Source organism: Oppia nitens, unplaced genomic scaffold (genome assembly GCF_028296485.1).
Source record: "Oppia nitens isolate AA-2021 unplaced genomic scaffold, nextdenovo-longstitch-racon4-pilon3 scaffold7_pilon_pilon_pilon, whole genome shotgun sequence".
Classification (NCBI taxonomy): Eukaryota; Metazoa; Arthropoda; class Arachnida; order Sarcoptiformes; family Oppiidae; genus Oppia; species Oppia nitens.
The window spans coordinates 2,645,502-2,657,894 of record NW_026533251.1 but is presented as its reverse complement, the minus strand read 5'-3'; the positions used below and the strand labels follow the sequence as shown (position 1 = coordinate 2,657,894).

Sequence of the window (12,393 nt, the reverse complement as noted above, 5' to 3'; positions counted from 1 at the left end):
GACAAATAAAATATATACAAATATTTATTAATAAACTTTAATAATTAAATAAATACAATTTTTATTGTAGTGATATACATAGTAATACATTTGATAAATTACAGTATTATAAATAAATATTGTTGATAATAACGATCATTATTATTTCATGTCAATCTGTTTAAATATTGCAAATCACAATAAAACTAGTTATTAGTTAATTAACAGTATATAAATCTAATGCTGAAATATCATACAATTATCATTAACCGCATAATATCATAGTTATTAGAGATCGAAAATATTCGGTAAATCGATTAAATATAAAATAAATAGTTGTTTTAAAGAATATAAATCATTATATTTTACAATTGGCCGCTAAATGCACTTCAATGGCTTCTTAATTATATTTTATTCACACTATTTTTATAAAATTAAATAAATGCTATTTTAATTAAATAAAGATATTGCAGTGAGTCTAGAGTTTATGTTATAAATTAAAAAAATAGCAGTTAATATTGTTTGAAAATGATATTTTATAAATCTAATAATAATAATAAATTAAAATAATAACTTGAATATGGAAGACAATCTAAATTATATTTGTTAAATAAATTATAAAATAAGTTTATAAAACCAAAACCATATAATTATTAAACTCATTCCTGAGTCCATATAAAAAATAATTTATCTCTTAATTAAATTTTAATAAACATAAAGTTTTTATGTCTGAAAATTTGCAATATATATATTGATAATTTTCAGACATAATAATTTCAAATAAAACCATGTGTTAAAAAATATTTAACTATTAAATTAATGATCAATTTTCAAAATATTAACAAATATTGTCACTAAAATACCGGTAATTGTAAATTAGATTCACATCAAAACTGAGTGACAATAAGATTTACAATCAAAGCTGTAATTAGTTAATAACAAAAATGTTTATCATATCAACAAATTTGTTATAAAAAAATTTCATTAGAGTTTAGTGAAGAGATTCGGTGATTGTGGTGGTTGTGGTCAAAGGCTGTCATCAACTAAAGTGATGGACATAATGGGTAATAAAAGCCAATGCAAATACAAATCATGGTTTCATCGGTCATGTCGTGTGTTTGATCCGTGTCTGACCTCCAACTCATCGGTTAATAGACTTGATTCCGGGTCTTCGAGCCAACGCTTAAGACAATTAGATAATAATTACAATTAAAGTTTAATTTTCATATTATATATATCTATATATCATATATGTCTAAAATATTATAACAATTGCTACAAAAAAATAGTCAATAAATGGTTAATCAATGAATGTTCACCTTCTGGTCAATGACCCGATTGGTCGGCTTTACGATAAATTTTTGGCCAATTTTTTTAATGACAATCATTGTGCTATTGAAGCAAAATATACGGAAAATAAGCCATAATATCGATGACATGATTATCAATGATATTATGATAACAATAGAGTTGAAGACCGTTTGGTTGACATAATCGCAGCACTGGTTGTCTCCACAACAATATTGTGAACTATGGACACAATAATTATGATCACAATAGTAACCAAACACTACATCCACAACACATATCCACAATACCAACGACTGTGCCATCAATTGACAAACATATCTTTTGTACCAATTGATCACCATTTCATCAAATATGACATATTATCATCTAATGGGTCATTAATATTGTCAATCGGTTTTGACATAGCATTCAAAAACACATAAACATAGAAACAACTAATAATAGAGACAGCAATTGATAGCAGTATTTAATGTTAATGTTTACGTATGAATGCTATGAATGCTATGAATGCTATTCATAACATTGTTTTCAGACATCCATTCATTTAAAGCATAAGTCAATGCCTTTGAGCGCATAAACGCTATAATAAGTGTAATTTAGTGTACAATTTGATGTAATACAGTGTCGACTAACTTCAAGTGTTTTATTTAATCTATACATTTGATGATATTATAGAAAATTAAAATATTTATATTTTTAAATATACTTATGATATAACATTAATCAAAATAATATATTAAATTACAATCTGTCATAAGTTAATCTAACTTCAATCTGATTTAAATTGTATTTCAAATTTTTGTCTTAAAAATCAATTACAATTAAATATCAGTAAACGTGAGTTTATGCGAAATAATATAAATAAAAAATCTACTGAAATCAATTATTAATTATGTTAAAATTAAAAATATAGATAATAACAAAAATGTAGGTATATTTTATAATAAAAACTTTAATTTTAACATACTATAAACTTTTAAAACACGTATACAACAAATGTATTAATAAAATTATAGTAAATTATATATATTTATTTTATTACACAATTTATACTTTATTCTAAAATGTCTAAAAATTTATATTATTACATTTAGTTTTTTTTTAATAATTTAATAATTTTATTCTAATAAAAATATTGGACATTATCATACATGCGATATAATAAATGTTAATATAGTGTAATATAATAAAGCATACAATAAATTATTATTTTGTACTTTATTTAATAGTAATAAATATATAATTCTTAATTTCAATGTTAATCCATATACAGTACTTGTATTACAATAAAGTGATACAATAAAATAACTATAGATTATAAAGTAAAGATAAATTATTATTATTAGACTAAATTGTTTTAATACCCAATTTAATAAACCAGATCTTAATATATTATATATAATAAATAGATTTAAATAATTTCAATAGAAATAAAATATGATCACAAGTTTTGACAAAAAAATTAATTCAGTGAAAATGTAAGTTTCCATTGATAGATGTGATCACGAATTTCATAAATATTATATTATAGCAAAACATGCCCTAATTTAATAATAATGTAAGTATTTTTGTTATTTTAAGTTTGGTTTTAATTGTAATTATTTAAAGGCAACTTTTAAATATATTCAAAACATTGAAATTAAAACATATTTTGAGGTAAAACTTCTGTAAATGGTTTGATTAAGTAAAGCCATATAAAGCGAGTACCGCTCTGCCCACTCATATTTTATTACACATACATATATACACTCAATATTTCTTGATTTTTGAGGTCATCCTCACCAACAAAAAAAATAAAAGTTTTTTATTATTCAATTATCAAACATAGCATACAATTGATATATGAAATTGAAGTTTAAAAACAAATCAAAAATGAGTGAAAGTCATCGTCAAGTAATTTGTGAAAAACATTAACATAATGTTTAAAGACTACAGTATTAACTGTCATAATAACGAACAGTCTTTCTAATAGACAATAATTAAGTTTTCATTAAAATAAATGACAATCATTTGTGACATAAAATATAAATATACTATATATTGATGTTAACAATATTTGTAGTAAATTTGATCACAATATAGTATGTATAGGTTTTAATAATTATAATTATTATTAATTTTTTGGTAAAATAATCATTAAAAGTGATAATAATATATTTTTTTTGGTAAATTTTACCTGACTCTGCATTAATCAGTTTGTTTCAAAACTTTGTTTTGTTTGTTTCGAAAGCTATTTTTACATGAATTTTTTATTTTACACGTACTGTATATGAAATAATTAATTAATTGTAAATTTATCTTTATTTTTATTTATTTTGCAAACTCTAAACGCATTATTAATAAATTTAATAAACAGTTAATTTACACTTTATATTGTGCTAACTATATGTATATAATTATATCCTTCAGAATTGTATTTTACAACTATTTTTAAATGGAAATGTCTTCAAACAAAAGTTTACATCAAGAATATGTTCGGAAAATTTTGGTCAAAATATCGGGAAATGTTGACTATGAGAGACATTTTCTTAATATATTACAACATTTACTTGATATCGATTATAATGTCAATGATTTACCAGCAATTGTTTGGGATTGTGTTGAAGCACTTATTAACAGTGCTGTCACTTCAATCAAATGCAAAGATGATGCCCAACGGCTCTTACGATTACTTCATATAAAGAAATCATTAGACAATAATAGAGTTGAATCAAACAACGTTGTATCGGCTGTTCCACCGCCACCACCACCTCCTCCACCCCCTCCCCCGATAAACCAATTTCAATTAATACCAGTGCCACCACCACTACCACCTCCTCCGTTACCAATATCACAAACATCCACTTCATCGTTATCTACTTCATCGGTTAATACCTCAGATGTAACATTACTTTCATGTAAAAACATAAGCAAAACAAATAATAATGAAATTTCAAAACAAACATCTTTACTAAGATCTAAAAACTGGAAAAATGAATCAAATTGTGATGAATCAGAAGAAAATGGCCGAAAATTGCCACAACAAGAAATCCCAAAACCAAAATCCAAAATGAAATCAATTAATTGGTCTAAAATTCCATCACTAAAAGTAATTTCATCCGAGAAACCAAATCTATGGAGTCTTGTGGCGGAAAACCACGAATCAGACTCACCTAATAATCTTGATTTTAATGAACTCGAAGAGTTGTTTTGTCAGCCGATCAACAATTCTGCTCCCAATTCACGTCACGGCTCACCTCATCTGCAAAGAAGACGTCCGCACTCTTCAGAAATCGTTGGCTCGCCTTTTAATAGTCTCGAACGTAAAGGTATTAAACGGCTTAGCGGTGAATATCAAATGCCAGCGGAGTTACAGTTATTAGACAACAAAAAGACATTAAATGTCAACATTTTTCTTAAACAATGTCGAGGCAGTACTGATGATCTAATTAATAAAATTTCTTATGGAAATCATGAAGAATTGGGAACAGAAAAGCTAAAGAATTTGCTTAAAATACTTCCCGAAGCAAATGAAACTGATTTGCTTAAGAATAATGAAACTGATTTACATCGCTTACCAATTGCTGAAAAATTTTTATTAAAATTAATACAAATACCAAATTATAAATTGAAAATTGAAGGAATGCTTCTAAAAGAGGAATTCCATTCAAATATGACTTACTTGGAACCGGCCGTTAAAGCCATACGAAATGCGGCTCAAGAAATCAAAGACAACAAAGCACTTCACGAAGTCTTGTATTTGATATTAGTTTTTGGAAATTTCTTAAATTCGGTTATTATCTCTATTTTAAATGCAGTAAAATAAACATTAATGTAATTTTAATTATTAATTATAGGGGGGTTATGCTGGAAATGCTGCCGGATTTAAGATGATGTCTTTACTTAAATTACCAGAAATCAGAGCAAATAAGCCGGGAATCAATTTAATACATTATGTGGCAATGGTTGGTTAAATTTAATTTTTAATTTTATAATGTATTTTTAATATTAATATATAATAAAATTTTGTTGATTAGCAAGCAGAGAAAAAAGGCATAAATAATTTAATTGATGTGATGCCCAGTCTAGAGGAGGCTTCAAAGTAAATATATATCAATTTATTGTTTTATCTCAAAATAAATTTTATTTACTATATTATACACTCTATTATTAGGATTTCTATTGAAAATCTTTGTACTGAAGCCAATACATTATTAGACAAAATTAAAAAACTTAAAGAGTATATCAATAAACCAGAAGTTGATTCAGTTTTTCACAAAGAAATGGTTTCATTTCTTAAGAAAAGTGAAAAAGAAATTAAGAAATTGTCACAAATTATTGAATCACAATTGAAATCAATTCGTATAGAAATGGCTGAGTTCTTGTGCGAAGATTTAGATAATTTCAAACTCGAAGAATGCTTCAAAATATTTTTATCGTTTTGCCAAAGATTTAAATTAGCCATCGATGAGAATGAAAGACGACGTGAGAATGAACTGAAACTTGAGGCACGAAAATCTAATTCACATTTAAGACGTCTACAAAATAATGTCGATTCTGATATATCATCGACAGAAAACAGTTTAACGCCATCGACTTCAAGCAATTGTTTAACAAGTTTGACAACTAATGACAATAAATTAAAACACAGATCGCGAAGATTTTCACAAGAAGACGAATTACATAACGGACTCATGGAGTTCCTGACAGCCAGTGATGTCGGAAGTACTGATTTGCCTATATTTGGTGGTAGTTTAAGACGGGTTGGTAGCGGAAGAAGAATTCGTTCAGCGATTCCCATTTCAGATCTTAACTTAAACAGTAGAGATAGAAATGTCAATGATTTTAAAAGTAGAGAAACTATTAATGAATTAGAAATTGAAAATTCATGTAAAGATAAAACTAAATTGAAAAACAATAGTTTTATTAAAAAAAGTTGTTATTTATCAGATGGAGAATCTGATGACGAAACCAACAAAAAGAAATCTTTTGACAGATTTTCTCCTTTAAGAAAAACATTAAGTTGTAAACCATCAGAATTGGAGACACGGCTTGCAAAGCGTTTAACTAAATTAGATGAAAATCAAAATATTATAAACAATATTAACGATAAAGAAATAGTAAATTCAGAAATAATAAAAACAAAACAAACAAAGAGTGGAGATATTAGTGAAAATCAAAACCGAATCGTTAGTCCTATTGAATTGAAAAACTATTGGACACTCAAAGAAAATAATATTAAAGATTTCAATACAAGTATAGTCCGTCCGTCAACACTTCAAGTGACAAATCCATACAATAGTCAACAGCCGACAGCTATCATAACGCCTACAAAAGTGGTCAGAAATGATATAATTGAAAATTCGACGTTTCAAACGCCTGTAATTGTCATTGAAAATGAACGCATCAACCGATCCGGATGTCTGCCTCGTCGCACAAGTATATCATCGCCATCCACTGCAACTGCAGCTGCAATAGTCACACCCATACAAATCAATGAGAAACCGATTGAAGAAAAACCTGTTTCATCAACAACTTTGAGATCAAAGCTTCCGATAAGAAAAGCTCCAATAACTTCATTACCACTTCACGATAAAAATGTATTAAATGAGATGAAACCAAAAGTTGGTATTCCAGTGTCTATTCAAGTGTCTACCCGATCACCAATTAATCGATACACAACTATCAGTAGTAATCGGACAATAAGTCAGAATCCAAATATGAGGACCTATCGGACGCCATCAACAGTGAGCCGAACAAACATGACATCAGATGTCGGATCTTTAACTTCAATGAGGCGATCGTCACAACTCTTGTCTCCGAACCGATCATTTATGAAACAAACGTCCTCTTCGGCTGCCAAAAGTCGATCAGTTGCTAAATATTAATGAAATGTTGAAATGTTTCAATTTCTTATATTTTTTAATTTTCATAATTTTTGTGTAGTTTATTATTTAAAAAATAATTATGACATTTTTAAAAATTAGGTGATTTATATAAATGAATTTTAATAGTAATTTTTTTTAAAAATATTTATCTTTAAAGTTTGAAGATTTAGTTTATTAGATTTTTTATTATATAAAACAAAAATAATTTATGGATATAAGTGAATCTAAAGTTTATAAGGTCAACAATAAAAATAATAAATTTATTTTATAAAATATTTATTTATTTGTACTGTATTTTGTAGTGAATTTTTTGTAATTGAATCTATAATGATATAAATAATGATCTAAATTTTATACAAAGCAGAGGAAGGGTTTGTCATCTATATATTATCGATATATTAATACATATTTGTTTACTATTATATATTTGACAAATTATGTCAAGTTTTAGATCTATTATGTTTTTAAATTATCATAAATTTTTCAATTGACATATTTTTATAGATCATTAGATAGTTTAATATAAATTAATAAACTATTTTAAAAATAATTTAAAAGCATTTTTTATCTACTTTATACAAAATTTGTTTTTATATCATTAAACAATTGTGAGAGTCTATAATATTTCAGATTAATACTACTGTATTTAGTTTTATAATTTTATTATGGATTTCTATAAAGTTTTAATAATCTTTTTAATTCTAAATATTTATGGAATTTATTGTCTAAATAGACAAAAAAGATGTAAGAATATATATTTTTTCTTAATAAAAAAATAGTAAATTAATTTTTTAATAAAAATAATTTATAATCAATAAAAGTTTGGACTTTTGGTGCTAATAATGGTTTAAACAACGTATTAAGTTCTGGCGGTTTTGGTAGTGGATTGGGTTACTTACCTGGACTGGGAGGTAGAGATATGTATAATATAGATGCAAAAGTTAGCGATTGTGCCACAAGTGATGGCAATCGCACAGGAATTTGCGTCCGAACTACTTCCGAGTGCACTAATCGTGGCGGACGACCATTAGGTACCTGTTTTGCTACACCACAATATGGATCTAATCAAGGTAATATTAAACTATATTTTATTTTTTATATTATAAAATGTAATATAATTATATGTAAAACTACAACACAATAAAAATTTAGGTTCCAATTCGGGATCAATTAACTCATTAAACGGTTGGCCACAACAACCAGGAATTCCAGTCGGAATTTGTTGTTTTTGTAAGTTTTATTTGAATTCAATTTTCTATTAAATATCTAATATTAAATTAAACAAATAGTCCAGGTCACATGTGGTGGAACAATTGTAAACAATGGCACTTAGTATGTTAATCGACATTTTTCATGTTTATTACTTAATTAATAAAGCAATTAATAACTTAATACTAATTACAGTTTCCGTAATCCAAACGCTCCGTCGCCTTACACCGATTCGAGGGCCTGTTCGGTGACAGTTCAACGAATCAGACCAGATATTTGTCAAATAAGACTTGATTTTCTTGTATTTGATTTGAGTCGTCCGCGTGAAGGCACCTGTGATTCGGACAGATTTGTTGTCAACGGACAGACACAGAATAATATTATTCCTCCAATTTGTGGCTATAATACTGGACAACACAGTATGTTGTAAATTGATTTTATATCATTAGTCTAAAAAATTAAATGATTTTTAGTTTATATCGATATGTCTGCGACTAACAGTCCGGTGACTCTTAATGTCCTAACAATGGCTAACAGAAATAGACTTTTCGATATAAGAGTCTCTCAAATTCATTGCTCCAGTATTTATAGAGGTATTATATTTTAAATCAATTGAATTAAATAAATAAAATATTAAAAACTTCTTAATAAAACCATCTAATATAGCACCGCCTAATTGTCTACAGTATCACATTGGTGTCCAGGGCTCTATTCGCTCATTTAATTATGATGAACCTACTGTTCCTTCATTGGGAGGGTATCTAAATAATTTAGATTATACTATTTGCTTTAAAAAAGAGCCTGGATTTTGCACAGTTACCTATTCAGTACCTACAGTCTATGTACACATAACCGATCAGAATCAGCCTCAAGAGGGACCTACAACTATACCTCCCGGTAGATACTTTAATATAGTTCCCGATACGGCTACACAAAATCCAGTCGGCAGTAATGAGGGCGGAGCCGGACCTTATGATTGTCCATTTGATTACCTATTTATAGCTGGAAGAAGACTATGTGGATACAGATTTAATGGACAGTTATACCCACCGACACCAAACCCAATGACTAACTCTGAAGTTACCGGTAATTAGATAACTAATAATTTTAACACTAGTTTAACAATTTCTATACTAAATGTATTAATAAATATATTAATAGATAATAGCACTGGACCTATATATGCTCGCTTTGTTAGCAATCATCAAGAAGTAGGAAGAGGTTTTAATTTAAATTATAGGATGAATCCATGTCTTATTGGAGGATAAATTAATCACATTTAACATAAGTTACACTAAAATATAATATTTAAAAACTATATATTTATATATATTAAAAGTTAATTTAAATAAAATATAATTGCAATAAAAGATTTATTATTGACAACATACCGGTTATTATTATAAATTGTAAATATATTAATATAAATATATTAAGCAATTATTTATTCGCATTAATTAGCATTTAGTTTATAACTGAAATACACTACCAGTTGATAATTAATGTGAATAAATAATTGATTGTATATTGAAATCAAAGCAAAAAAGTAAAGTCCTATTCATTGCTGTCAACTAATGCTGTATTTAACCGATAATTAAATATTCATCAATTTATTGGTGTCTATTGATGTCAACTATTATTTGATTAAAATAATATAACAAAATCTGTTTTGTATGCAAATTGCAATAAAAGAGGTTAGATTGCAATATAATATTGAAAACCTGTAGGTTATGTTAGACGGGTAGGTTTGGGTGGACGGGTAGGTTTGGGTGGACGGGTAGGTTTGGGTGGACGGGTAGGTTTGGTTGGACGGGTAGGTTTGGTTGGACGGGTAGGTTTGGTTGGTCAGGTAGGCTTGGTTGGACGGGTAGGTTTGGTTGGACGGGTAGGTTTGGTTGGACGGGTAGGTTTGGTTGGACGGGTAGGTTTGGTTGGACGGGTAGGTTTGGTTGGACGGGTAGGTTTGGTTGGACAGGTATACCTATAGGTTTGGTTAGACAGGTATACCTATAGGTTTTGTATATGATTTGTGATCATATGTTTTGGTGATTTGTTTAAGTTTCCAAATGTTTGCAATTAATCATAAAGTAATTGTAAATTTCATTAGTTATAAAGTATATAATTTATTGCATTAATTAATTATTAATTAACATAATATTCAATAGAGTTAACTATCAAATGGTTTTACAAAACTATTGAATATATTTGTTATTTCAATACATTTATTGCATTAAATGTTTTGATGGAAACATACAATGCTTTCAATGATTATGAATGTAATCACTGATAGAATGAGCGATCATTTGGAGTCACGTGACGTAAATTGAGTGACAGATTGTCACGAGTTTGACAACAATTGATGTAACGGTCGATACATTGACACTGTTATGACTGTCACCACATCTGATACCATATTGTCTATAATTGAAATTATTATTGAAGACAATCTATTATGAGTTCAATGACATCATTATCGCCGATATCTCCGATATCTGTCAAATCGTCGGACAATTGGTACAAATCGTATGCTTTTGTAACTCTGGTCATGAAGAGTGACAAATACATTGCCGGCGCTCTTGTATTGGCTGAAAGTTTGCGTCGGACGCGAACCATGTGTTCATTGGTCTGTATGGTTACCAGTGATGTAAGTTGTTGTGCCGTCAAAGCGCTCAAGAAGTGGTACGACTATGTGTGGACAGTGCCGTATATCCGTCACCGATGCGTACGGTTCCGGACACGCCGTCAAAGAGATTTGTATGAAGAATGGATTGAGTCGTCGTTCACTAAATGGAATTGTCTTAACCAACAAATGTTTGGTCGATTTGATAAAGTCTTGTTCATTGACGCAGATATGATGACAATCGTCAACTGTGATCAACAAATATTTAGTTTAGAGCCGCCGGCCATGACTTTTTCGCTTCCGTGGGCTAAGCCATATAGTCCTCATGGTATTGACAATCCATACGGAGAGTTAAAACATGGATCAGATGTTGATATTGAGTTATTGAAACGGGGTTTCCATTCTTTCTTAGGCATTGGATCTTTAGTTTTGGTCAGACTTTTAATAATTTATTTTCAATTGACTGTTAAATATGTGAAATTTTACAGAAATTTATAATTTATTTATCAAATTTGTAAACTTATTTTGATTGCAATTTATTATTATTAATCTTCAGCTAAGACCAGATCAACGAATGTTTCATCAAATGCTAAATATTTTACGTAAAGACTTTTATTTTGGTTCTAATGATTGTTTTAGTGGTTTTGATGAACAGTTAATATGTGGGACTTATTTGTCACAAAAGCAGACCTTTCGTCACATTCATCAGTGCTATAACTGGTGTGTCAGCAAATGGGAGTGGCTTTCGGCCGCCGGTGAAGGAGACACTCAACCAAAGATTGTTCATTTTTATGGCGACCAAAAGCCATGGTTTACAAGTCGTGATTATCAATGGAGTGATACGAGTCAGTGGTGGACATTCGCAGACCATATCATTACTATTGACCACTCCGTCAGAGTATTCTTTGAAATAGACTTTTAATTGATTTACTATTTGTTATTATAATTAATTCATTTTTTTAATTTAATTAATTTCTTTATAACTTTAATATTGTTATTATAATTAATTTTTACACTTTTTATCAATAAATAATCAATAATTTGACCAAATTTTTTGGATTCCGACAACAATTTCATAATTCAATCCAAGACTAAATTTATATAAGAAATGATAGATTTGAATATACACTCTATTAATACAAATAGATGTTATTTAACAAATAATTAATTAGTAAACTCGAGTTTTTTTACATTTCCAAAACAATAAACTTTATTACTTATCACATAATTATATAAATTTTATATTAAATATAATTTATAATAATTTAACAATTCCCATAATTTATTCAAAATATTTACAGTATATAAAATAAATATGAAATAAATAACTAATATAAGATCATCAAAATATATAAAATATTTAAATACTGTATTAAAAAAGTGAGTCTTAAACAGCGGCGCCGACGA

The 12,393-nt window shown here is 27.9% G+C and overlaps 4 protein-coding genes across 4 annotated transcripts; 3 read left to right on the top strand and 1 right to left on the bottom strand.

The window, feature by feature from the left end:
- Window positions 1-914: 914 nt before the first annotated feature.
- LOC128963770 (uncharacterized) lies at window positions 915-1,796 on the bottom strand. The gene is made up of 2 exons (XM_054310293.1): window positions 1,299-1,796; window positions 915-1,161 (listed from the first exon to the last, which is right to left on the bottom strand). Exons 1-2 carry the CDS (start codon window positions 1,629-1,631, stop codon window positions 1,078-1,080), a joined length of 417 nt encoding a protein of 138 aa, XP_054166268.1. The 5' UTR covers window positions 1,632-1,796; the 3' UTR covers window positions 915-1,077.
- Window positions 1,797-3,730: 1,934 nt separating this feature from the next.
- On the top strand, window positions 3,731-7,157 carry LOC128963603 (uncharacterized). Its single transcript, XM_054310116.1, has 4 exons — window positions 3,731-5,062; window positions 5,127-5,234; window positions 5,307-5,371; window positions 5,444-7,157. The coding sequence occupies exons 1-4, from the start codon at window positions 3,731-3,733 to the stop codon at window positions 7,155-7,157; spliced, it is 3,219 nt and encodes a 1,072-aa protein (XP_054166091.1).
- A 437-nt stretch (window positions 7,158-7,594) lies between these two features.
- On the top strand, window positions 7,595-9,634 carry LOC128963602 (uncharacterized). The gene is made up of 8 exons (XM_054310114.1): window positions 7,595-7,601; window positions 7,979-8,227; window positions 8,310-8,387; window positions 8,447-8,489; window positions 8,562-8,785; window positions 8,840-8,959; window positions 9,033-9,452; window positions 9,528-9,634. Exons 1-8 carry the CDS (start codon window positions 7,595-7,597, stop codon window positions 9,632-9,634), a joined length of 1,248 nt encoding a protein of 415 aa, XP_054166089.1.
- A 997-nt stretch (window positions 9,635-10,631) lies between these two features.
- On the top strand, window positions 10,632-11,955 carry LOC128963174 (glycogenin-1-like). Its single transcript, XM_054309668.1, has 2 exons — window positions 10,632-11,418; window positions 11,543-11,955. Exons 1-2 carry the CDS (start codon window positions 10,819-10,821, stop codon window positions 11,906-11,908), a joined length of 966 nt encoding a protein of 321 aa, XP_054165643.1. The 5' UTR covers window positions 10,632-10,818; the 3' UTR covers window positions 11,909-11,955.
- Window positions 11,956-12,393: the final 438 nt, after the last annotated feature.

Bases quoted from the DNA above. Each gene is read 5' to 3' on its own strand.
- LOC128963602 (XM_054310114.1), top strand. The intron at 8,388-8,446 runs GTAAGTTTTATT...TTAAACAAATAG, and splicing joins AGTCGGAATTTGTTGTTTTT to TCCAGGTCACATGTGGTGGA. The intron at 8,960-9,032 runs GTATTATATTTT...CATCTAATATAG, and splicing joins TTGCTCCAGTATTTATAGAG to CACCGCCTAATTGTCTACAG.
- LOC128963174 (XM_054309668.1), top strand. From the start codon at position 10,819: ATGAGTTCAATGACATCATTATCGCCGATATCTCCGATATCTGTCAAA. The intron at 11,419-11,542 runs GTCAGACTTTTA...ATTAATCTTCAG, and splicing joins GCATTGGATCTTTAGTTTTG to CTAAGACCAGATCAACGAAT.
- LOC128963603 (XM_054310116.1), top strand. From the start codon at position 3,731: ATGTCTTCAAACAAAAGTTTACATCAAGAATATGTTCGGAAAATTTTG. The intron at 5,063-5,126 runs GTTATTATCTCT...TATTAATTATAG, and splicing joins TTGGAAATTTCTTAAATTCG to GGGGGTTATGCTGGAAATGC. The intron at 5,235-5,306 runs GTTGGTTAAATT...TTTGTTGATTAG, and splicing joins TAATACATTATGTGGCAATG to CAAGCAGAGAAAAAAGGCAT.
- LOC128963770 (XM_054310293.1), bottom strand. From the start codon at position 1,631: ATGGTGATCAATTGGTACAAAAGATATGTTTGTCAATTGATGGCACAG. The intron at 1,162-1,298 runs GTGAACATTCAT...AATTGTCTTAAG, and splicing joins ATCGGGTCATTGACCAGAAG to CGTTGGCTCGAAGACCCGGA.